Raw genomic sequence first — 22249 nt, forward strand, 5'->3', positions numbered from 1 at the left:
CCCTAAACCACATGGGTGTCTAATGGCCAAGTTGGGGCTGGAGCTTGGGATTCCTGGGTCCACCCTGGGTATCTTCACTTCCCAAGCTCTGTTAACCATAAGATGTGTGTAGCACCTTCCTAAATACGAGGTTAGAATGTCCAGGTATTATTATCCCTACTTGAGACAGGAGGACAGTGGGCTCTGAATGAGTAGCTGCAGAGTGACCTGCCCGGGTCAGTTACTTGAGTAGTGACATGGCTGGCATGAAAATTCCCCTCTGTATTTGTCTCTAGTTTGGTTTTCCAGAGTCAGCAGGCCATGAGAATGGATCCAGGCTATAGAATGCAGATATGGTTTGGATTTGTGTCCCTGCCCAAATCTTACGTTGAATTGTAATCCCCAGTGTTGGAGGAGGGGCCTGGTGGGAGGTGAGTGGATCATGGGTGTTCTCATGATAGTGAGTGAGTTCTCATGAGATCTGGTTGTTTAAAAGTATATAGCACTTCCCCCTGCATTCCCTTCTTTCTGCTCCAGCCATGTCAGATGTGCCTCCTTCCCCTTCGCCTTCTGCCATGATTGTAAGTTTCCTGAGGCCTCCCCAGCCATGCTTCCTGTACAGCCTGCAGAACTATAAGCCAATTAAACCTCTTTTCTTTATAAATTATTCAGTGTCAGGTAGTTCTTATATAAATGCAAGAATGGATTAATATAAATGCATTGCAGGAGCCTTGCACAAGCTCCTTGGGCCTGGGGCTTAGCCATCATCTACCTCTGTCTTCTGTTCATTCTCTTCCAGTCAGTCACCCCCCTATCCAAGCCTAAAGTTGACTTCCTGGGTTCCACCGAGGAACTTGCTACCCAGGCTGCCCACTCTTGCTCCTTCCATCCTTGCTCCTGTCCTTGGCACAACAACTGCAGCAAAGACTGGTTCTCACTCACCGGGCGAGGGCGGGTCTCTCGGAGGAAGGACTTGAGGTCTCCCCCTGCCATGAGCTCCAGTAGGATGAACCGGGGCAGGGCTTGCAGGCTCACCCCGATGCAGCGAACGATGTTCTGGTGGTTGAATTTGCTGCAGAGCAGAGGGGGATATAACCAAAATTAGCTGAGTCTGGGTGAATGTTAGATTGGGGGGAAGAGGATACAAAGTCACATTTTCAGCAGCTACAATGTATAAATACATTCTGTAAATAGGGGCAGCAGGGGTCCTGGGCTGAGCCTAAACCCAGAATCTCACTGGTGAGCAGGTGGGAAGAACCAGAGCAGGCTCCACAGGAGTTCCGTTTGCAGGAGAGGGGCTGGAGGTGCGAGGATGTTGCTCAGGCACTTGGGTGAGAAAGTGTCTCAGGGGGCAGGAGGGTGTCTGTCTCAGATACTGGTGCACGGACTGGGCACTAGAATTCATGGTCGATTTCTCCCAAGAAGGCCTCAGGCAGAAGGTGAAGCAAAACAACTGCTTCTAAGAGAGACTGGGTGAGACTTGCCAGGTGACAGCGTGTGAAACCGAGCCAGGAAAAGGGGATGGCCTCATGAGTCCATCAGTTTCCTGTGGATTCCTCATGGGAGGGACCAAGACTTGGGTTTTCTTGTTAACATGATCCCTTTAGAACACACAGGCAGTGGGGCCTAGGAATTCCACATGGGCCAACATATGCATGCATGTGTGTGCATACACATACATGTACACCCCCCCAAGTGTTCAAAGACTGGGTGATTAGACACCAACATATAATGGTTAGTTACCACCAAGTAGTGACATTGAGCGATTTGGGTCTTCTTCAATATAATCTCATACTTGCCAAGTTTTATTCATAATCAGGAATTACATGTATCATCAGAAAATAAATGTTATTTTGTGTGTTCTCCTGTGACTCCAGACCTCACAGCCATATCGCTCACACTGCCTGGCCTTGTTACCCCTGCCACTTCCACCAAAGGGACATCCCAATCTGCCCCCACCTGTCAGGATGTTCAGAGTCTTCCTGGTGTGATGGGGGCCATGAGCCCCCACCTGATCTTGAGGTCAAACATCTGCCTCCTCCTTGAGGGGATCTGCTGCCACTGTGGACGCCCTCAGGAGCCACAGGCACTGAGACTCTCAGCTTAAATACAGACCCTGGAGCCTCAAGTCAAAAGATGCAGCCAGCTGAGACTCAGCCCTGCTGACGGGAGCCTAGGATGGGGTGGCCTCCCATCATATTAGGAGCACATTTACTGGGATTGGTGAAGGGTCTTGGAGGGAGATTATATCTTGTACTGTCAAAGTCTAGCATGCTCCATTTCTTAAGAAAAAGTGAGGGAAGAAGAACCGATGGAGAACAGCAGGGAACTGGTTACAGACCGTGACATCGGTGGGATTATTAGGCTACACAGATTTTGTTTCTGAAACAACCACCAGGGGTTGTTCCAGTCTGGTAAGAAGTGTCTAGAATGTTTGGAAGTCTCCTACTGGAGAAAAGGGGACATGCTGGGGACAACACCATTTCCCTTGGAGAGATCGATCTGTTAGAAACCTCTCCAGGTTCTTCGGGGCAGTGGGGAGTTGGGATGAGGGTGTCTCTCTGTGGCTTTACCTGATGATCAGGGCTTCCATGAGGAAATCCAGTTCGTCCTGTTCTGAGCACACCTCAGGCAGCGTCTGGGCAGAGAAAGGGAGGGTGGGGAGTAGGAGGAGGCTGTGAGCTGACAGCCGCAGCCTACAGAGTCTGCAAGCCAAGGGCAGGCTCAAGAGTGAGCCACTTCTTACCTTCACAGCCACTTGCAGGGGGCTTGGGTCATTGGGTACTCCGGACACCTGGCCTTCATACACCTCCCCAAAGGCGCCATGGCCCAGACCCCTGTGCAAAGGAGAATACAAGATGAGACAGAGTCAAACAGGCCACAGTAATGAGGCAGCTGGGGCTCCTGAGCCCGGGGCTCACATTTAGTGGACAAACACAAGAGGCAGGGGATAACATACAGTCAGGAGTAACACCCTCAACACGGCTGTGCTATGCAATCTCGGACTTCCAGTTCTTCATCTGAAAACTGGAAAGAAGGATTCCAACCAGGGACTCATGACAATGGTCAAATGTTTATTCATTCAATCAGTAGTTATTGAGTCTGATATTTGCCAGGGACACAGGGGTATATGAACCATGGCTTTTCCCTGGGGAGGCTTATGCTCCTTTAGGACAGACATATCACCGGGGGGTACTGGCTGGGGAGTGCTGCCAGTGAGTGACAGAGGAAGGTACAGTTGCTCTAGATGCTCAGAGGAGGGGCCCTTTGCTCCCCTGCTCCCCTGGAGGGAAGCAGGGCCAGGAAGCCTTGGAGAGAGCATACCTCAATGAATTTGGAGGAGAGCCCTGGTTCTCCTCTCATTGTATAAACTCCATAAACATATAGGAGTTAACTTAAACCAACACACATGGCCCTGAATGTCAAGGCTTGTCTTCCTAGGAGGGCTAGGGGTGCCCATAGGGAGGGCTCTGCTGACCTTTTGCGGCTAGAGGAGTCTGCTGTGATAACATTCAGCCCCTAAGACTGCAGCCCCTCTCCTCCCAGGATGGCAGCAGGGTGCTCACCGAATGAGGGTGATGTTTTTTCGCGGCACCTCCTTCAGGTCACTGATGGAGGAGGTCTTGCCAGCAAAGCAGTAGTTGGGGTTGTAGTCGGTCATGATGGTCGAGGTGCGGAGCTTGCTTAGCTTGTACTCAGGGCTCTGCAGTTCCATCTGCATGGCTTGCAGCTCCTGGTGCTTCCGGCGGTACACTGCAGATGGATGGTCAGTTGCAACATGGCCTGGACCAGGCAGCCTGGCCCTTGAAGCACTACACAGGCCACTTCCTACAGGAAGCCTCCCTCGATCTCCGTATCCTCCCCTGAGCTCTGAACCTTTCCATCATACTTAGAAATACTAACAAAATGATTTTAGATGTGAAGGTGTGTCTTGAATTGAAACATGATTTAAAGTAAATGTAAAGCTAAAAATCACAAATCCAGAAAAGAATTATTTGTATTATACAGGGCAGAGTCATGTTAGTCTGGGTCCTCCAGGAAGCAGACTGGAGACAGGATTAGACCCAAGATGGTCTGCAGATTTTATTAGAAGAAATGCCCATGAGAGGAAATGGGGAGGGAGCCAGGGAAGCCTGGGTGAGCCAGCAGACCGTGTTGCAAGTCTGACCCCATGTGAACGAGGGAGGGAGGGAAGGTTGGGTGGAAGCACCCTGGGTGCCATGCAGCCTAAGGAATTTTCAGCAAGGCCCTAAGGGGTTCTGGAGCCAAAGTCAGTCATCAGAGGAGTCCCACGGCTCCCAGGAATTGGCCTGCCCTAGTATTTCTGCTGTGCTCAGTCATGGGGTAGGGCAGCTTCAGTGCAATCACAGCAATGGACTGGAGGGTGCAGCTGGGATCTTGGTCAATTGTGTTTCCTGTAGTTGGAGAACTGCCAAGCCGCAGAGTTGGAGAAGAGCCACATAATGAAAAGATCTCTAAATTGGTGTCTGGGGATCTGTGCTCTAATTCCGCCTCTTGTTACTTACCAGCTGAGCCATGAGGACCAGGTCACAGGACCTCTTTGGACAGTAGTTTCCCTCTCTCTAAGCAGGGATGGTAACTCCTGCCCTGTTTCCCTAACCACTCCCACTCCCCACCCCCAGGGTTGTCAATGAAATGAATTCACCCACGTAAAATGGTTTTGAAAACTTCTAAAGAGCTCTACCAATGTGAATGACCATTATCACTCCTACATGTGAGGATGTTCTGGAAGGCAAACTCCATGGGAGCCAGAACAAAATTGTGATTCAGAGGGTAGATTCTGTGTGTAAAGCCCAGCCCCCCGCCACACGGGCCAGGGCACACGAGTCACCCACTCTGTGCTCAGTTCCCTCCTCTATGCTATGGACCGACCATGATCAGATTAGGGTTACCTGAGGATTGAATGAACTGAAATGTGCAAATTGCTGAGCATGTAGTAACCATGCAACAAGTGTTAGCTCCTATTATCCTGTCCCTTTGAGGGATGGCACCATATGGGGACGCAGCGTGTGCTGCCATCTCCCTTCTACCGGAAGATCCCTTCGCCTGCAGGGGCCTGGCCTGCGAGGGCTCCCAGGAGCCTTTCCCTCTGCCCTTTTCAAGCCTCTGCCCATCTGTACTGGGCATGTCTCTGCCAGCAGTAAGGGCTGGTTGGGACCACACTGAGCTATCCGTGACCTGCAGGTCAGCTCACCTTGGCTCACAGGCTGAACAGAAATATACTCAGAAACCGATTTTCCCAGCTGTCTACCTGGAGGGTAGTGGAGGGCTGGTTTGGAGAAGAGTGGGCTAGTGCATTATACAGGGTGGGAGCCAAACGGGAGCTGTGCCGGTGGAAGCACATGGGAGCTAGAAGTGACGTCTAGGGGTGGGGATGAGCTTTCCCCATTGTGAGGAACACTGAAGAGAGCTCCCCACCCCCTGATCAGCCAGAGGATACACACGGGGCTGAGGTGCAGAATCAGGGGCTCCTCAGGGAACTGCAGCTGCTCTGGTCGGGGGAAGGTTGGGAGCTTCGGTTTTGGCTTGGCCTGGGCTTCCCTAATCACCACCCCACTCAATTCCAGGGACTAGCATAACAAAGTGACACCCTGGCACCCGTGGCACAGCCTGAGACACCATTCAGTCCTGCCTTCCCGCCCCCTTGGGAGTCCCTGGGGCTCTGTGCACTCACCAATCATGATGCCGGAGAAAGCCAGGACCAGGGCAGCCACGAGGGCAGAGGTCACCACGGAGAGGATCAGTGAGAGTGGCAGGTGCGGCTCCGGGGTGGGCGACACTGGAAGACAGGTCCCAGTGGGGCACCGACAACCACACCCTTTCTCCTTTGAGCTGGTCCCAAGTCAAAAATAACCTCTCCAGCTGAGACAAAAACTACCTGCTCCCTCCCATCGCTGGAGACCTTGTCACACTTCTCTTTTCAGAGAATCATGGGCAGGACCAGACTCATCCTGGTTTTACAAGCTTTTAGCTGTAGCTTTTGAGTGGAGGGAAATTTAACAGGGATGAATATCAATGGCGGGACGCTGGTTCAAAACATGAGCTGCACAACTACAGGGTGAGGATGGAAGGTGAAAGGAAAGTAGATCTGGAAGAGAGGTGGGGGCCGCAGGTGACCAAATAACAGGGTGTGCTCTAAGTAACACCCTCTGAGGCTAAATTACTTCCCTGTGGCCCTGAGGCGCTGGGCTTAGAGTGGGGAGGGGTCCTGTGCCCTCTGCTGGCCAGACTACACAGAGGCATCGTGCTTGCTACTGGACACTACATTTCAAAAGGGACATCGACGATGGAACACATGCAGAAGAGGGACACCGGTGCGGCGGGGGGAGAAGACACAAAACTGCATCTTGTATGAACTGCTGCAAACAAACAGGTTATTTAATATGAAGAAGAGTTAAAGGAGGAGGATTGGGCCAGGTGCGGTGGCTCATGCCTGTAATCCCAGCACTTTGGGAGGCCAAGGCGGGTGGATCACCTGAGGTCAGGAGTTCGAGACCAGCCTGGCCAACATGGTGAAACCCTGTCTCTACTGAAAATATGAAAATTAGCCTGGCATAGTCGCAGGCGCCTGTAGTCCCAGCTACTCGGGAGGCTGAGGCAGGAGAATCGCTTGAACCTGGGAGGTGGAGGTTGCAGTGAACCAAGACCACATCATTGCACTCCAGCCCAGGCAATAGGAGTGAAACTCTGCCAAAAAAAAAAAAAAAAAGAAAAGGAGGAGGATGGGAGCACTGTCTTCAAACACTGCACATGAAAAGCTGCTGCTGTAAGGAAACCTAGGAGAGGAAGGTTAAGGGGACAGCGCTCCGGCTCTGAAACTGCCCAAGGGAACAGAGCGCCTTAGGAGCAGTGAGATCCCTGTCACTGGGCATGTTTACGTGGGGGCAGAATGGCCCCTCCGTGGGGATGGTATTTTGTACTGGAGGACTTTTAAGACTCCTTCAGGAGCCATGGCCCACCTTTCACACAGGGGTCAGAGCACTTGAGCTGTCGCAGGTAGGGGAGGGACAGAAAGCTTACAAAACCGAATCCAGGGTGTCCTGGAACCCAGAAACCACTTGTGGTCATGTGCCAAATCTCAGGCTGTCTGCCCCTCTGCCTCCCCCGGCCCCGCCCCCTTACCAATGCAGGAGACGCCATCCTCTGCCAGCACTGTCCCGTGGTCACAGAAGCAGATGACCTTGTGGCTTTCAGTGTCCATGTGACATTCGTCTACCTCACAGTGACTGCAGTTTAGATAATGCTTAATATTCACTTCCCCATGGCCTTCCATCACTGGTGACAAGGAGGGACGGTCAGTCACGGGCCGAGCCTGCTTCCCCACTCCCAGCCTCAGTACTATGTCTCCAGGTGGTCACTGTGGGTGCTCTGGTCCCTGTTCCTAGGTCCCATAGCCACTGGAAGCACAACTGTGTAGGAGAGTCTTCCTGTGCATATGGAGAGTGCAGTGGAGGCAGCTGGCATAGGTGCCTATGGATGTTTGCATTTGTGTGGGAGGAAGCGCACATGTGATCTTTAGGTTGGCTGGTGCAGGTATTGGGCTATTATTGTTCCCTTTCCTAGGATTCTGCCTCTGCATTCATATTAAAGCACACATCCTGACTTCCAGGAAATGTGGTGACCTGCGCTATAGGAAGCTTGCCTGCCAGGGACCCATAATTGTGCCTCTGTATCCTGGATACATGTCAGAGACTCTGAGGTTTTAGCTTGGTGGGAGGACTGACCTAAGGAAGTTTGTTCTGCTGCCTGGAAGAGGGGCTACCTTTTAAAGCTGGGGTGTACAGGATGCCCAGTGGACTGATGAAGGAAACCCCATCTTCTCCATCCATTTCGGGGTCATTGTTTGAGGCTGCATTGCCGCCTGAGTAGCAAACCAGAGCAGAGTTTAACATGGGGGGTGGGTGCCAAAATCAACACACATGCACATCAGCGGGGCATGCAGCTCTGGCCAAAGTTAGGGGGTCACTGGGGACCTCAGGGATAGGGATGCGGGGAGGGAAGGGAGGCTCAGGGCACAGAGGCTGCACGTGGGATTTGGCCCAGTAGAAGCTGGGTGTGTGGCTACTTTCCCCTCAGGTCCAGGCCAGCTCCGATGGAGGAGGGGTCTCTACCACTCTGCTGGGGGCCCACTAAGAAGTGGTTAATGTGAGCAAGAGTCCGAAAAGTTCTAGTCCCTCTAGGCTGGGATACGCCCATGGTGCCTCTCCCAGGACTGGTCAGAATGAAGAGCTGCTCTCCAGCCCCACTGGGTCAGGGTTGGGTGTGGCGGGGTGTGGGGATTGTGGGAGATGAGCCCCTGTACCCTAAGGCTCCTGTCCCTCCTTTCGTCTGGGGCTGGGCTATCTTTGGGCTCCCCCCTCGGGCTCCTCCCACCCACCCAGCTTAGAAAAGAAGAGCATGTGGTTAACACAAGCATCTTACACACAGCGTCAAAGCAAAACACAGACACGAACACCACAGAGCATGCATGCATTCGTCCTAATCTGTGGGGAGCGGGGAGCCATCGTCTCCCAGCCTCTCAGCTTCAGAAGGCTCCGCTGACTGTGCTCTGAAGCCCAGATGAGGCAGCTGGGGTCAATGGCCGGCTGCTTGCTGAAGGGCTGGGCTAAGCCTGCCTGCAGTTGCCCTCGGGAGTAGCTCCCGTCAGCAGGAACAGCAGCACCCTTCAGGAAGCTGGTGGGCTGGGGTAGGGAGCAGGAGTGAGGAGTCCATGAAACCACAAACCCGCCCCTTCAGGAGCTGGCTTGGCCAGGCCATCCAAGGGAGGCTGCGGGAGTCCTTACGGGTGACTCAGAGACTACTCTGGAAAGCCAAAGCCTCTTTATCATCGACTTTGGGGGAGATCAAGAATCACATGGGATCTTGATGTTGTCGCTGAGGAAGCCTGGAGGCAGGATGCTGGCTCGAGAGCCAACACCCTGCCTCTGGCAGGTCCAGCCAGGCAGAGAGGGAGGCGTGCAGTCACATCACAGTCCACACTTGGGCAGGCCAGGGGAGGGCCGGGAGAGGGCAGGGAGGTGAGGAACCTAGGACTAAGGGGGAGGGAGTGACACCTTGAACACGAATCATCTTTACCTATATATCCTCCGCCTCCTCCACCTGAGGAGCACCCCCCTCCACCCCTCCGAAACCCCTCTTGTCTCCCACCCCACTTCTTCATGGCCTGGGGGCAGGAATGTCCTCCGGTGGCACCCTCCAGCAAAGATTTTCCGGCCCAGAGCAAGGAAGTGTTATCATTCCAGCCACCTCCACCACCTGCGGGAAGAGATAGGGAACCCGCGTGAGGATGCTGGCCAGAAGGATGCAGGATGCCTTGGAGGGCGCCTGCACCAGCTCCAGCTCCCAGGGCCCATCTTCGGTAGGAGGCTGCTTGTCCTAGGGAGACCTGTTTGGCCACAGCTGAGTACACCCAGATGAGAGCGTGCCTTGTACCCCTGCTTCCTGCCAGTCCTCTCTGGCTCAAAAGGAGGGGCTGTGCTTGGTTAAGGATTGGGGGAGGTGGGCAGACAGGCAGCATGGTGACTAAACTCGTTCCTCTATCTTCTCTTCATGTCAGCCAAGCCCCATAGCACTGGACCTTCATTTCATTAACTGCCTCCCATCCTAACAAGAAATGGGACTCATTAGTCTTTGAGCAGCCAAATGTCAAAACCCTGCACTAAAGTTCCTTGCAGGAATCCTGGACTAGGCACCACAGAGCCCACTGCTGTCTGTGAAAGCATGGGCAAGAACGCCCATTCTGAGCCTGTGTTTCTTCACTTGTAGCTTGGGGATAATAAGACCCAGCTCACAGAGTTGATGTTAAGATCAAAGGAGACAGTGAGTGTATGAAATGCTCCACACACTGCCAGGGGTGAGGAGTGTCAGGGGCTTGAGAGGCAAAACACACGCGTGCAGACAGCCTCACACCTGGGCTCAGCCTGCTTAGAGGTTCTCCAGGGCCAGGCTCTCAGGAACCGCTCCAAGGTCAGGAACAGAAGCCCTGGTCAGTGGTGGACGATGCCCTGGCAACAAAGGCAGCCTCGGGGCTGTGCCTCCCAATGCCTGGGGCTGCTTTGGGCTCTTGCAAAGGAAGCTATCTACAGAGCCGAGGTTGAGTGTAGCCAACCTGTGTTCCGTTCCATAGGACATTTGGACAGACATGTACAGTTGTCCCTCAGTATCTGTGGAGGATTGGTTCCAGGATCCCTCCATCACACCAAAATAAATGTCCCTTTAGATAAAGTGGCATAGTTTTTGCACATTCTCCCATAAAAAAAAATCATCTCTAGATTACATATAATACCCAATACAGGGTAAATCCTATGTAATAGTTATTGTATTGTTTAGGGAATAAGTCTGTACATGTTCAGTAAAGACTGAACATGTACAGACTTTTTTTTTTTTTGAGTATTTTTGATCTGTGGTTGCTTGAATCCAATGAACACAGAACTGATGGATAGGAAAGGGTGACTGTATCCTAAAAACCCTAAAATCCTTTCTGCTGCAGCAGATGATGTGTGGTGGGGACCTGGAAATTGATGGTGGAAGGTAGAAACAGCAGTGTGTGTGTCTGCCGGAACCCTACGGGTGAACCGGCCTGGCAGGGTTTCTGGAAGCACTTGTGGCCAAGATTCCTTGGGACCAGAGGGACCTGTAGGTGGATAATTGTCTTGTTAGAAAGAGGAAGCGAGGTTTGGAAAATGAAGCTGAGGTCAGGAACAAGCTTGAATCTAGAATGGGGACAAGCAGAGCTGAGACGAGGCCATCAGGCAAGCTGGGGGGACTTTGTCAGCCATGAAACCTGCAGGGGTGGGTGCTGAGCTTGGATTTTGCTGTCCTCCCTTCTGCTCTCAGAGGAGGGTGTGGGCCTGTCAAGGCTGTTGTCATGTGGCAGAGGGAAGGCCCCTTAGGCGTGATAGGGGCCAGAAGTTGGCTCTGGTGTTTGTGCAGGGCTGTGAGCAAGTGCATAATAAATAAATCAGAACGAGATGGTGGAGACCACGTGCTGTGCTTTCATCCTGCTCAGCCCCAGCTGAGGAGGTTTCTGACCCCATACCCATCTTGCAGCCTTCGAGCAAATGTGTGGAAAGGAAAATAACCCATATCAAAATCAGAACAACGGTGTTTTAAAAATACGAAATGAGCCACTGGCCAAATGCAGTGGCTCACGCGTGTAATCCCAGCACTTTGGGAGGCTGAGGCAGGCAGATCACTTGAGGTCAAGAGATCGAGACCAGCCTGATCAACATGATGAAACCCCATCTCTACTAAAAATACAAAAATTAGCTGGGTGTGGTGGTGCGTGCCTGTAATCCCAGCTACTCGGGAGGCTGAGGCAGGAGAATCGCTTGAACCCACGAGTCAGAGGTGGCAGTGAGCCGAGACCGTGCCACTGCGCTCCAGCCTGGCGAGAGAACAAGACTCTGTCGCAAAAACAAACAAACAAACAAACAAACAAACAAACAAACAAAATTGTCTCCATCACTAAACAGCTCAACCATGTTGAGAAAAAAAAAAAAGTCATCAGGCCTTGGTGAGCCCATTGGCTCTCCTGTAAAACAAAACAGGAATGGTATCCGCCTGGAAACCTGCAGGGTTGTTTTGACAGCACATGTGCAACAGAGGCAGAGGTGCTTCAGGGTTTCTTAGGTGCTGGGCCTCGGTAGGGGTGCTGTGAATGTCACTGGAGAACCTCATGGTAGACCCATGACTGTTTCTACTCTTCTATCTCTAGCTGTCTCTCAATTGAGAGACAGTTTGCACATTTGTTTTAATTAATCCCACATCTTAAATGCCTTCTAAGATCCTCCCACAGTCTGATTGTGTGGAAAAGAAAATACAAAAAGGAATTGCATTTTCTGTCTTTAGGGATGGCTGACTTTAGAGGAATCAGGGAATTGATACTCTCTTCCCTGCCTGTCTCGCATTTTTGTGCTTCTGGCTCCCACTAATGAAGGAAGAGAGCTCAGCCGTGGAGAGTCAAGAAGGAGATTTTCCAGTGGGGTATGCTTGGGTCTGGCAGCCCTGGGCCTGGAGGTCTGTACCATAGGGGTCTAGGGGGCCTGACATTGCCCAGAATTTTTTCATCTGCTCACATCTTAACTGGGTGGCCCATCTGCCCCTTCAGGAAGAAGGAATCTCTGGCGGAGGCTCTAACAATTGCATGTTGGTAAAACCCACGGAGGGTCAGCTGGCTGATTGACGGCTGCTCCCTGCCTCACTTTCTCAGTGACCTTCTACCTGTCCAAGCTCCAGGTCAGCAGGACAGCCTGCAGGGCTCCCAGGGTGCTGCCTGCCCTCCCTCCCTGGATATTGGGACCAATATCCAGAGCTCCCAGCATCCCAGGTGCCAGTGACTAAGATGCCCTCAGGCATGCGATGGCATCAGGGCCCAGCTGAAAGCCTGAGAGAGGTTCCGGGAGAGGGCATGCTTGCGGCGCTTTACCTGCGGCTCCGGAATTGCCGTTCAGCCCTAGAACTGAGGAGTTATTCTCCAGTCTCTCTGGGTGGAACGTGTCTGTCTTGGCCCCATAGGCCCTGCCGCCACCTCCGGCTGCAATGATCAGGGGCACCGGCACTCCATCCTTCATCTGACCAGGGAGACATTGAGACATTGAGAAACCCAGCTGTGCTTCCCCCTGGAGACCCCAAGCCCTGGTTAACTCAGCCTGACTGAGGGTTTGCTAGGCAGTGGGGTGACCTGGTGACCTCTCAGTGGTCTGAGGTGGTTTGCGGGCTCTGAACCCTTGTTACAATAACCCATTGGCTCCACAAGCTTCTCTATCAGTCAGGGTTCAACCAGAGAAGCAAAACCTATATACCAAAAGCAAAATATATATACCAGGAGGTGGGGGTTGATCTTAGAGGCTGCTTCCTCTACTTCCTCCAGCCCCTTTCCTGAAGCTCCTCAGACTGGCCTCAGAGGTCTGGATGCTGGTGATTAGAAGCAGGTCTCTCTATGCTCTCTCTCCCTCATTCTTAGGGGTCTCTGACTCTGGCCCCCAAAGATTCAAGATTAAGCGCTCAGCATCACAGTCCTGTGGGAGGACCTAGCAGGTGGCCTCGGTCTTCAGTTTCTGGCCTGGCTGTGATGATGTCAGAAAAATCCACCTTAGGACAGAGAGCTGGTCCAGGAGGGCACAGTAGAACCCTCTGAAAGTAGGATGGCAAAGGCTGTGCATGGTGAAATTGAGCTGCTGTATCAGTAAGAGAAGAGTCTACCCTTTCCTGGACAGACAGACTCTATATTGCTCTGGATCTCAGTCTGCTCATCTTTATTTTTTAATTCTTTTATTGGTTTTAGAGACAGGGTCTTGCTCTGTTGCTCAGGCTGGAGTGCTATGGCGTGATCACAGCTCACTGTAGCCTTGAACTCCTGGGCTCAAGCGATCCTCCTGCCTCAGCCTCCCAAGTAGCTATGACTATAGGTGCAAGCCACCACAAGTGGCTAATTTTTAAATTTTTTTGGGTAGAGACAAGGTTTTGCTATGTTGCCCAAGCTGATCATGAATTCCTGACCTCAAGTGATCCTCCTGCCTTGGCCTCCCAAAACGCTAGGACTGCAGGAATGAGCCACTGCACCTGACCCTGCTCATCTTTAAATGGGGATAAGAGCATCTGAGGTGTTTCTGTCCCAGGGCTGTCATGAGTCTCTAACATCGCAGATTCACAGAAATCTGGTGGAAATCTGGCGGTGCAGACCTTACCTTAAATACGTAGGTGGCTCCACCCCCTCCTCCTCCTCCTCCTGCCCACTCATGCACGCTTCTGTTCACACGGATTTCTTCTTCTATCACATTGTTCTCTCCAATGCAGACTTTCTGGATTAACTGGTTTGTCTGTAGAAACAAAAAGCACGTTAGGTTTGTGGCCAAACCAGAGTTCTCCACTTTGCAGCAGACAGAACTTCTATGCTTAAAAACAGGATCTGACTCTCTCTCAAAAAAACTTACAGTTGAGTTTAGGAGGCAGAAAAATACACTAATAACTGTCCCTCTGGGCAGTGTTGGGGAAGGACCACAAGGATGGCTTAGACAGAAAATGCTAGGAGAAACTGGGAGCGAGAGAGCAAGGTTTTATTGCTGTGAGGACGCCTGTAGGAGGCGGCTTTTAGTTGAGCCTTGAAGGATAGGGAGGTTTTTTGTTTGTTTTGTTTTTTTTTCACAGAGAGTAGGGCAAAGTTATGTCATTGCAAGAACAAAGAGTGGCATGAGCCCAGAGGGAAGTGGGTGAGTGGGGTGTGTGGGGGAAAAGCACAAAGGTCTCTTTGGCCCAGAAGTCTATCAGGACACAGAAATTGTCCAGGATGACCTGTTTCGATCCTGTGGGATGAAGAGATCTGAGAAAGAATGGGAAAATCGTATGTGGTGAGATGGGGCTGGAGGGAGCGCAAATTAGGTGGGTAGAGAGAATTAAACTGAACAGTCTGATCGTGGCTAGAGGCCTGGAAGGCACTGCGAGGAGTGGACTTCATTCTCTAGGAGAGCCATTCTCTCGCTGAGAGCCATCGAGGTTTTCTGAGAAGTCACAGCTCTGAAGCATCAGGAGGACAGAAAAAAACCAGCAAAGGCCAGACTCAAGTTTTATTCCCAGTTCTTCTCTGGGAAAATCAGTTCTCCCTTTTGGACATCTCATTCCCCCTAGCTAATGTTCCATTTCTTCCCTCCGGAATCCCTGGCACAGCCCTCTGCTTGCCTTGTAGAGTGAGCCCTGCAATCAGGTAGTCTGGATTCTCCACCCACCCCGGGAAACCGTGACAGGGGCCCTTGATCTCTGATCCTCCAGTGTGGCTGGGAATAAAGACAACACAGGTCATTGTGGCATTTACTGAGGGTAGTACAAGTAAGGCGTCTAGTGGAGCGCCTCACGTATAGTGGGAACTGAGTAAATGGCTGCTGTTCTTATCTGTTTTCTGAGACAGAGTCTTACTTCGTGCAATGGCACGATCTCGGCCCACTGCAACTTCTGCCTCCTGGGTTCAAACAATTCTGGTGTCTCAGCCTCCCAAGCAGCTGTGACTACGGGTGCACACCACCATGCCCCGCTAATTTTTGTATTTTTAGAAGAGGAGGGGTTTTGCCATGTTGGCCAGGCTGGTCTTGAACGCCTGACCTCAGGTGATCCGCCCGCCTTGGCCTCCCACAGTGCCGGGATTACAGGTATGAGCCACTGTGCCCAGCCAGCTGCTGTTCTAATTTAGATTCACTTCTAAATTGGGGCTAAGGTATTAGAGAGCCCTCAAGATTGTGCTGGAGATTCTGTAACAGAATCCTGGAATCAAAAACAGCCACACCTGCTTGTCGGCCACCACAGCTCAGACGAATTCTTCAAACATCAGCCTGACCTTGGAGGAAAGTAACTTTTCTTTCACTTAATAGAAAAAAAGCCAGTAAAACATCACATTTCCATTGATGCTGCTTCGTAACCAGCCAGTGGATGCAACCATTCTTCTTGAGCCACTTCTTAGGCTAAAGCACTCAGGGGTGCCGGCAATGAGTACTACAGAAATTTCCAGATAAATAGCCGAGAAGCAATTTGTTCCATGGCATTTTGGATTTAATGATGGAAATAATTTGATATTTCTTAGAGTGGATTTAGTGTGGGTGGAAGGCTCTGAATTGCTATTGTAGAGAGCTGGCATTTTCCGTACGTATGTGCAGCTATGTCCTGGCCTAGGGGGAGACTCCTGGGAGGAGCCTGCTCACTGCCACCTGGCACAGGCATGAGTTGCAAGAAATGTGCCCTGAGGGTTGGCCCTGGGGGTGAGCTGTCAGCTGGGCAGAGCACAGGATTCCGGGTCCAGTCTGGGTTCTTTTTTTTTTTTTTTTTTGAGACAGGGTCTCACTTTGTCACCCAGGCTGGAGTGCAGTGGCGGGATCATAGCTCACTGTAGCCACAAACTCCTGGGCTCAAGTAATCATCCTGCCTGGAGTAGCTGGGACTACAGGCACAAGCTACCAGGCTTGACTAATTTTTCTTTTTTCTTTTTTTTTAGAGACAGGGTCTTGCTTTGTTGCCCAGACTGGTCTCTGACTCCTGGCTTCAAGTAGTTAGTAGCTGGGAGTACAGGTATGAACTACCATGCTTGACTTATTTATTTATTTATTTATTTATTTATTTATTTATTTATTTGAGACAGGGTATTGCTATGTTGCCCAGGCTAGTTTCTAACTAAGTGATTCTCCTGACTCAGCATTCTCAAAGTGTGGGATTATAGGCATGAGCCATCACACCCTGCTCAGTCTGGGTTCTTGATGGCTCTGCCAGAGATTTGCTGGGCTATACTAGGTGAGGCACCCCGCCTCCCTAGACTTGTCTCCTCATTTGGAGATGGAGAGGCTGCCCAGTCTGAACCAGTGGTGCTAAGAAGGTCCACCCCCTCAGCCTCTGCTCCATCTCCTCTCTTGGCTGGTGGGCAGCAGTGGGACCTACGGGATGCCCTCCCCTCGTGAACAGATCTGGAGATTGCTGGGATGGGGAGGAGAGAGCAGTGGGGCTTGAGGATGGGCTTTCCTGTAGTTAGAGCCTGGACCCGTGCTCCTCACCCCGCCCCTGCTTCTGGTGTCTCCTTTAGATCAGGTGGGGGTGGGAAGCGGTCGAGGCTCTTGCTGGACCAGTAGCAGCATTCGGAGGAGCTGCGGCCCTTTCCTCATCTGACTTCCAGGACTTCCTATCCTCTTGTATCCTCTCCTACCTCCCTGGTTCCTCTTTTTCGCCCCCCTTTGCTGGTTCCTCTTCTTTTCCTGACCTCTAAATGTTGAGGGTCCCTTAAGTTCGGTCCTCGCTTTCTTCTCTATCTGTACTGCATCCTAGGCAATCTCATCCTGTCTCAACTTTATGCTAATTTCTCCCATATTTATATCTATTTATATCCCCAGCCTGGACCTCTCTCCTGAACTTCAGTGGCCCGTTTCCCATCGTCCACCTGTCTGCCTGTGGCTGTCTACCAGGCCTCTACAACTCAGCATGTCTGATATTGAACTTCTGATCTTACCCCCAAATTTATTCCTTCCACAGAGTTCCCTAAGTCACGTGATGGCAGCTCCCTTCTTCCAGTGGCTCAGGCACAATTTTTGGAGTCATCCTTGACTCTTTTCTTTCTCTTAATTTCTCATTCAATCTGGCAGAAAATCCTTTTGGATTTGACTTTCAAATTACGCCCAGGATTCAACCACTTTTCATCCCTCCACTGTTACAATCCTAGTCTAAGCCATCATCATCTCTTGCCAGGATTAATGCCGTAGCCCTTGAATTCACCGTCTTGACCCTTCCCTTGTATCCAAAGATTCTTCAATGGCAGCTTCTTCACATTGCAGCCAGAGTGAGCTTTTTAATGCACATACCACGTTATGTCACCATTTGCCTCAAAACCCTCCTATGGCTCCAACACGTCTTAAAGTGGCCTGATCCAGTCCTATTACCTCTGCCTCATCTCTTACCTACCCTTCCTTTTGCTCCCTCTCCTCCAGCCTGAGTGTTCCTTGAGCATCGACGAACCTCTGGGACGTGCCCTTTGCTGGGGTCACTGTTTCCCCAGATATTCCCCCCTCCCTCTCCTCAAATGTAAGTTCCTTGAGAGCAAAGATTTTTCTTTTGTTCACCAATATATCCCAAGTTCCTGTAATAGGGATGGCACAAAGTAGGTGCTCAATAAATATTGGTTAAATACATTTGAATGAATTGAGTGCTGTCTGGATTGTGGGCTGGCTCTTCATAATATTTGTCTTGCAGGGGATGGTAATGGTGGGATTTAACATTTAGAACAGACTTGGCTGCCTAGGGGACATTTGGAAATGTCTGGAGGCTTTTGTGATTGTCATTTCTGGGGGTTGTTACTGGCGCCAAGTGAGCAGAGGATAAGGATGCTGCTAAACATCCTGTAATACACAGGACAGACTCCCGCCTCTCCCCACAAAGAATTACCTGCTCCAAAATGCCAATAATGCCACTGTTGAGAAAGCCTGATTTAGACTCATGCCACCAGGGGAGGTTTGGAAGGAACTGGAGAAGCAAAGGCTGAGGGCTGTGTGTGGGCACGTGTGTTGCAGTCGAGGGTGGGGAGGAGGATTCTAGCAGCAGCTGGAGCCCATTTCCAGCACAGGAGCTCCAGTGTGGCCAGGTACATAGAAGGGCAACTCCCCACTGCCCCCATAGATGTGCAGTTGAACCAGCAAAGCTGCCACATCCGGCAGTTTAATTATTTTTTATTTTTATTTATTTATTTTTGTGACAGAGTCTTGCTCTGTTGCCCAGGCTGGAGTGCAGTGGTGTGATCTCGACTCACTGCAACCTCTGCCTCCCGGGTTCAAGTGATTCTTGTGCCTCAGCCTCCCAAGTAGCTGAGACTACAGGTGTGCGCCACTACGCTTGGCTAATTTTTATATTTTTAGTATATACATGGTTTCACTGTGTTGGCCAGGCTGGTCTTGAACTTCTGACCTCAAGTGATCCTCCCGCTTTGGCCTTCCAATGTGCTGGGATTACAGGTATGAGCCACTGCACCTGGCCCCTGCAGTTTAATTCTCACAGTCCACTTCATTCTCTTGAGAATTGTGTCTAGACACCATTTTTTCTGCCTACAGAGAAGTGGAGATGGACGTAGTGCCTGACAATGCCATTTTCCCCCCTTTCCAAATGTCTCCTCAGGAGTGGAGGTGTGAAGCCACAGGGAAGACGAGTTACTCTCCCCACATGCCCCCGCTATGCCTTGCCCGACCAGCAGAGGCAGCTGCCCTCTGTCCTTGGCCGAGAATCGCCGCCTTCCGCCTGCTTGGGAACTTCCTGTGCGTCCACAACGTTTGAAAGCTAGTAGGTTGATTAACAAAAATAATAAAGTGCAGCAACCCCGAGGAACAACTAGATTTCAATTGAATTTTTAAAAAAGATGCGGTCCTGTGAAAAGACATAACTGATTACAGTCCAATCAAGTGAAAGTCCCTTGCACAAGATAATGCAATCTTTCTGCTTAGATGAAAGAATTACATTAGTACTCAATAAATTCCTGTGAAAATTACAGCAGCCTGTAATTTAATGGCTTAATATATTATATTAGGTTGGAAAGTCCCAATTATAGTTGCTAAATAAAAGTTGGAGTTGAGACATTTTTTATGCAAAAGGTTGCACTAGCTAAGCTTACTCCTATCGTTTCGCCTTAACCCCGAAGAGGCAGAAGGGAAAGGCTGACCTTTACTTTTCATGCTTCCTCAGCTCCTGGTCCAGAGCCTGGCTCTTAGGAGACTTGAATTTATTTTGTGGAAGTAAACTGCTTTCTCGGTAGCCTCTCTTCCCACATCTCTCTGCCAAGGATGCTCTCATATAAGTTTCTGGGGAAAGATCTGGGGGTCCTGGGTGCTAGAACATGCCTCAGCCCCTTTTCCCAAGCAAAAGCTGTGATTCAGGTGAGGGAGGGTGGGGCCTGACCCAACCAGGAGATTCACCCTGCAGGGTGCTGAGTTCCTGCTAGGATGGCCAGCCCTGCCAGGTCCTGCCTCCCCCCAGCACAGGCAAGAGGTGAACCACTGGGGTGCTGGGAGTTTGCACGACTGCTGTTTAATTACTCTTTGCTGTCTCATTCTCCTGGTATGAACTTCCAGGAGGAGGGTGTTGAGTGCTGGTGCCTCCAAGAGGCCTCCCCGGAGCCTGAGAGAGTACAGATGAGAAACCCCTGCTCTTGGCACTTACACTGGGGCAGGCGTCCTCTCCCTGCTGCCCAACCAGGATGTACAGCGTGTCATCTTTCTCCAGGTTGAAGATGCCCAGCACAGACACGCCGTGGGACCGCATCATGGTGTTCTTCCCGCCTTTCCCGCCAGCAGCTCCGTAGCCTGAGATGCTGTAATGGGACAAAGAACGTCGGCTCCCGCTGTGGTATGAAGACTCTCCCCCTTCCTGCCAACCCAGCAGCTTCCAGTGGGCTGAGCACATCCCCGTCATGGTCTGAGGGTTCTCCCCCATATCAGTCTCTGCAGAAAGGGATTCCTCTCCCCGTCTTCAGGAGAGGATGGTCAAGTTTAGAGAGGGAGAGGGAGTTGCCTCAGTCACAGAACTAGGAAGGTAAAAGACTAGTAAAGGGTGCAAGAGAGAAAGAGAGGAAAAGGGCAGGGAGGAGGGAGGGAAGAAGGGAGAGAAGGAGGGGAGAGAGAGAGGGAAACAGCAGAGAGAGAGAGAGAAGACTATATGAATGTGGCATATTGGGGTGATGGTTTTCTGAATACGTAGGATTTCCTCTTTATGGTTTTCTCTCCTTGTCCCAGATCAATGGACTCATGTGACCTTAGACAAGTAACTTCCCTATTCCTCATCTATAATATGGGGATAATAAGTGAACTTGCCTCCTAGCCTACATGTGTTATGAGGATTAAAGAAATTAAGACATGTGGTCTTAGAATTGTGGCTAATAAGCACTCAATAAGTATTAATTATTATTATTATTATTAATGATGGTAGTAGCCATAATTGACTTGGTACAAAGTTGTAAAGTCTCTCCATGGGGTCTGGAAACAAGGAGGTTCCGCACAGAATGATTGAGGAAAGCAGTGTGTATGAGCCAACTGTCTATTCCCATCCCTCCTTCTGGAGCAATATGTGTGCAGACAACAAACAACCCATCATGATGAAAATAAAAACAGAGCGTGGGGATGGGAGATGATTTCTGCTGCCTCTTAGGTTGCGGCAATGAAGTCAAGGAAGGATGGGGAAGAAAAGAACTCTCTTCTGAAGTATATCAGAAGGGCGACACGTCTTGAAGACAGCTAGCGCACCAGCTAACAAATGGGTCCCCAGAGACCAGCTGCCAGGGTACGGGACTCAGGAGACTTTCACATCCATGTGTATTCAGATCCAAGGTCTTTTATGAAAAACCAGGAAGAGATGCAAGGCAGTTTTGCCCATGTGCACACACAGTAGCTCCTTTATCTACCGTTCCAGGAAGTGTCCCTTCTTCCCAGTGTGTGAGGGGCTCCCAGAGCTCTCGCAAGGCAGAGCCCACGGCCTTTCTGCAGAGGCTTTTTGCAAACACGGCAGGCAAGGAACTGAGGTCTTCGTGAAATGCAAATGGAGAGTCTAGTGCGCACTGCCCTGGTGGGTGCCTGGGCATTGATGGGAGTTTATCGAATGTTGGGAGGGGTGTAAGGCTTTGTGGACCTGAGACAGCTCCAGGCTCTTCAAGAACTCACAAAGAAACTGGGGAGATGATCTTCACGATGAAAAGAGAAGTCTCACCATAGGGTGGCTACATTGAGGAGGCGAAGTGGAGGGCTCCGGGGCTCCCTGATCAGATGGGGCCATTTCCTGCCCCTGTGCCCTCTCTGAGCCCCAGCCCCTTCCCTAGTAAGAGAAGCATCATTTTCATTCCAAACAACACAATAGTCCAACAAAAGGAGCTCATGGCTGAAAGCTCCGGGGAAGCTGCGAATCTCTGGCCAAAGTAAGGGTCGTCAGGTGCTTAGGGCCAGGAGGGAGATGGGGGACTGCAACAGGTGGTTGTGGGGTGTGGGGATGGGGTGAGGAAGGCTGATGTTGGCTTCATGTGGAGATTGCAGATGGGTAGGGCTCTGAGACAAGCAGAAAGAGGTGGTGGGAATTGGGGCTAGTGTGAACGGAAGTGAAGAAACAGGGAGCCTCTGGTATGGCTGGCTGCAGCAGGTAGATGGAGTGGGAAGCTGAGGGCTGTAGGTTTGGAGAGGGCTGTGGGCTGATTACCAGCATCCTCCAATGTGCCAGGCATGATGCATGCTCACAGGCACACGGCATCACCCGATAGCCATAAACAACAAATGTTATTAATCTCATTTGACAAATGAGGAAACTGAGGCTCAGAGGGACTAAGTAACTCATCTGAGGCCACACAGCCAGTCAGTGGCTAGCTATGGTCCAAACCCTTGCACATCCCCTCTTAGAGGTCATTTCCTCCCCAGTGTGCTGCTGGGAAGCACAAAGAGAGGGGTATGAGAAGCTATTCGCCCCTCCTAATTCCCAGACCCTCAGCCATACACTCCCTCCTGATCCATTAGAAATGGACAAGGTGATAACGATAATTAAAAGGCTGAGAAAAAGGAAGGCTTATTGGTGAAAGGTAAGAGGAGGCAGCATTATCTAGCTCAGTGAACCTGGGTAGGGGACGATGTGGCGGCTTCCTGTAGTCTGGGGACAGCAGTGTGGATGGGCCCCAACTCTGACCTGCTCACTTCCCCAGGTTTCTGGGGCCTGGTCATGCTGCATAAAAAGTCATCTCCACCTGAAGATGTGGTTTGCTTGGAAAACTTCTGCC

The 22249-nt window shown here is 51.1% G+C and overlaps 1 protein-coding gene across 1 annotated transcript in view; it reads right to left on the bottom strand.

The window, feature by feature from the left end:
• ALK (ALK receptor tyrosine kinase) overlaps positions 1–22249 on the bottom strand; it is a 540180-nt gene that overhangs the window by 32181 nt on the left and 485750 nt on the right. Inside the window, exons 13-23 of the mRNA XM_017877049.1 lie at positions 19663–19813; positions 13689–13820; positions 12428–12572; positions 9076–9255; positions 7763–7861; positions 7123–7275; positions 5675–5779; positions 3546–3732; positions 2726–2816; positions 2553–2617; positions 922–1051 (exon numbers count right to left, since the gene is read on the bottom strand). Coding sequence (XP_017732538.1) covers positions 922–1051; positions 2553–2617; positions 2726–2816; positions 3546–3732; positions 5675–5779; positions 7123–7275; positions 7763–7861; positions 9076–9255; positions 12428–12572; positions 13689–13820; positions 19663–19813 — 1438 coding nt within the window. The remainder of the gene's footprint in view (positions 1–921; positions 1052–2552; positions 2618–2725; positions 2817–3545; positions 3733–5674; positions 5780–7122; positions 7276–7762; positions 7862–9075; positions 9256–12427; positions 12573–13688; positions 13821–19662; positions 19814–22249) is intronic.

Source organism: Rhinopithecus bieti, unplaced genomic scaffold (genome assembly GCF_001698545.2).
Source record: "Rhinopithecus bieti isolate Rb0 unplaced genomic scaffold, ASM169854v2 scaffold_7681, whole genome shotgun sequence".
Classification (NCBI taxonomy): Eukaryota; Metazoa; Chordata; class Mammalia; order Primates; family Cercopithecidae; genus Rhinopithecus; species Rhinopithecus bieti.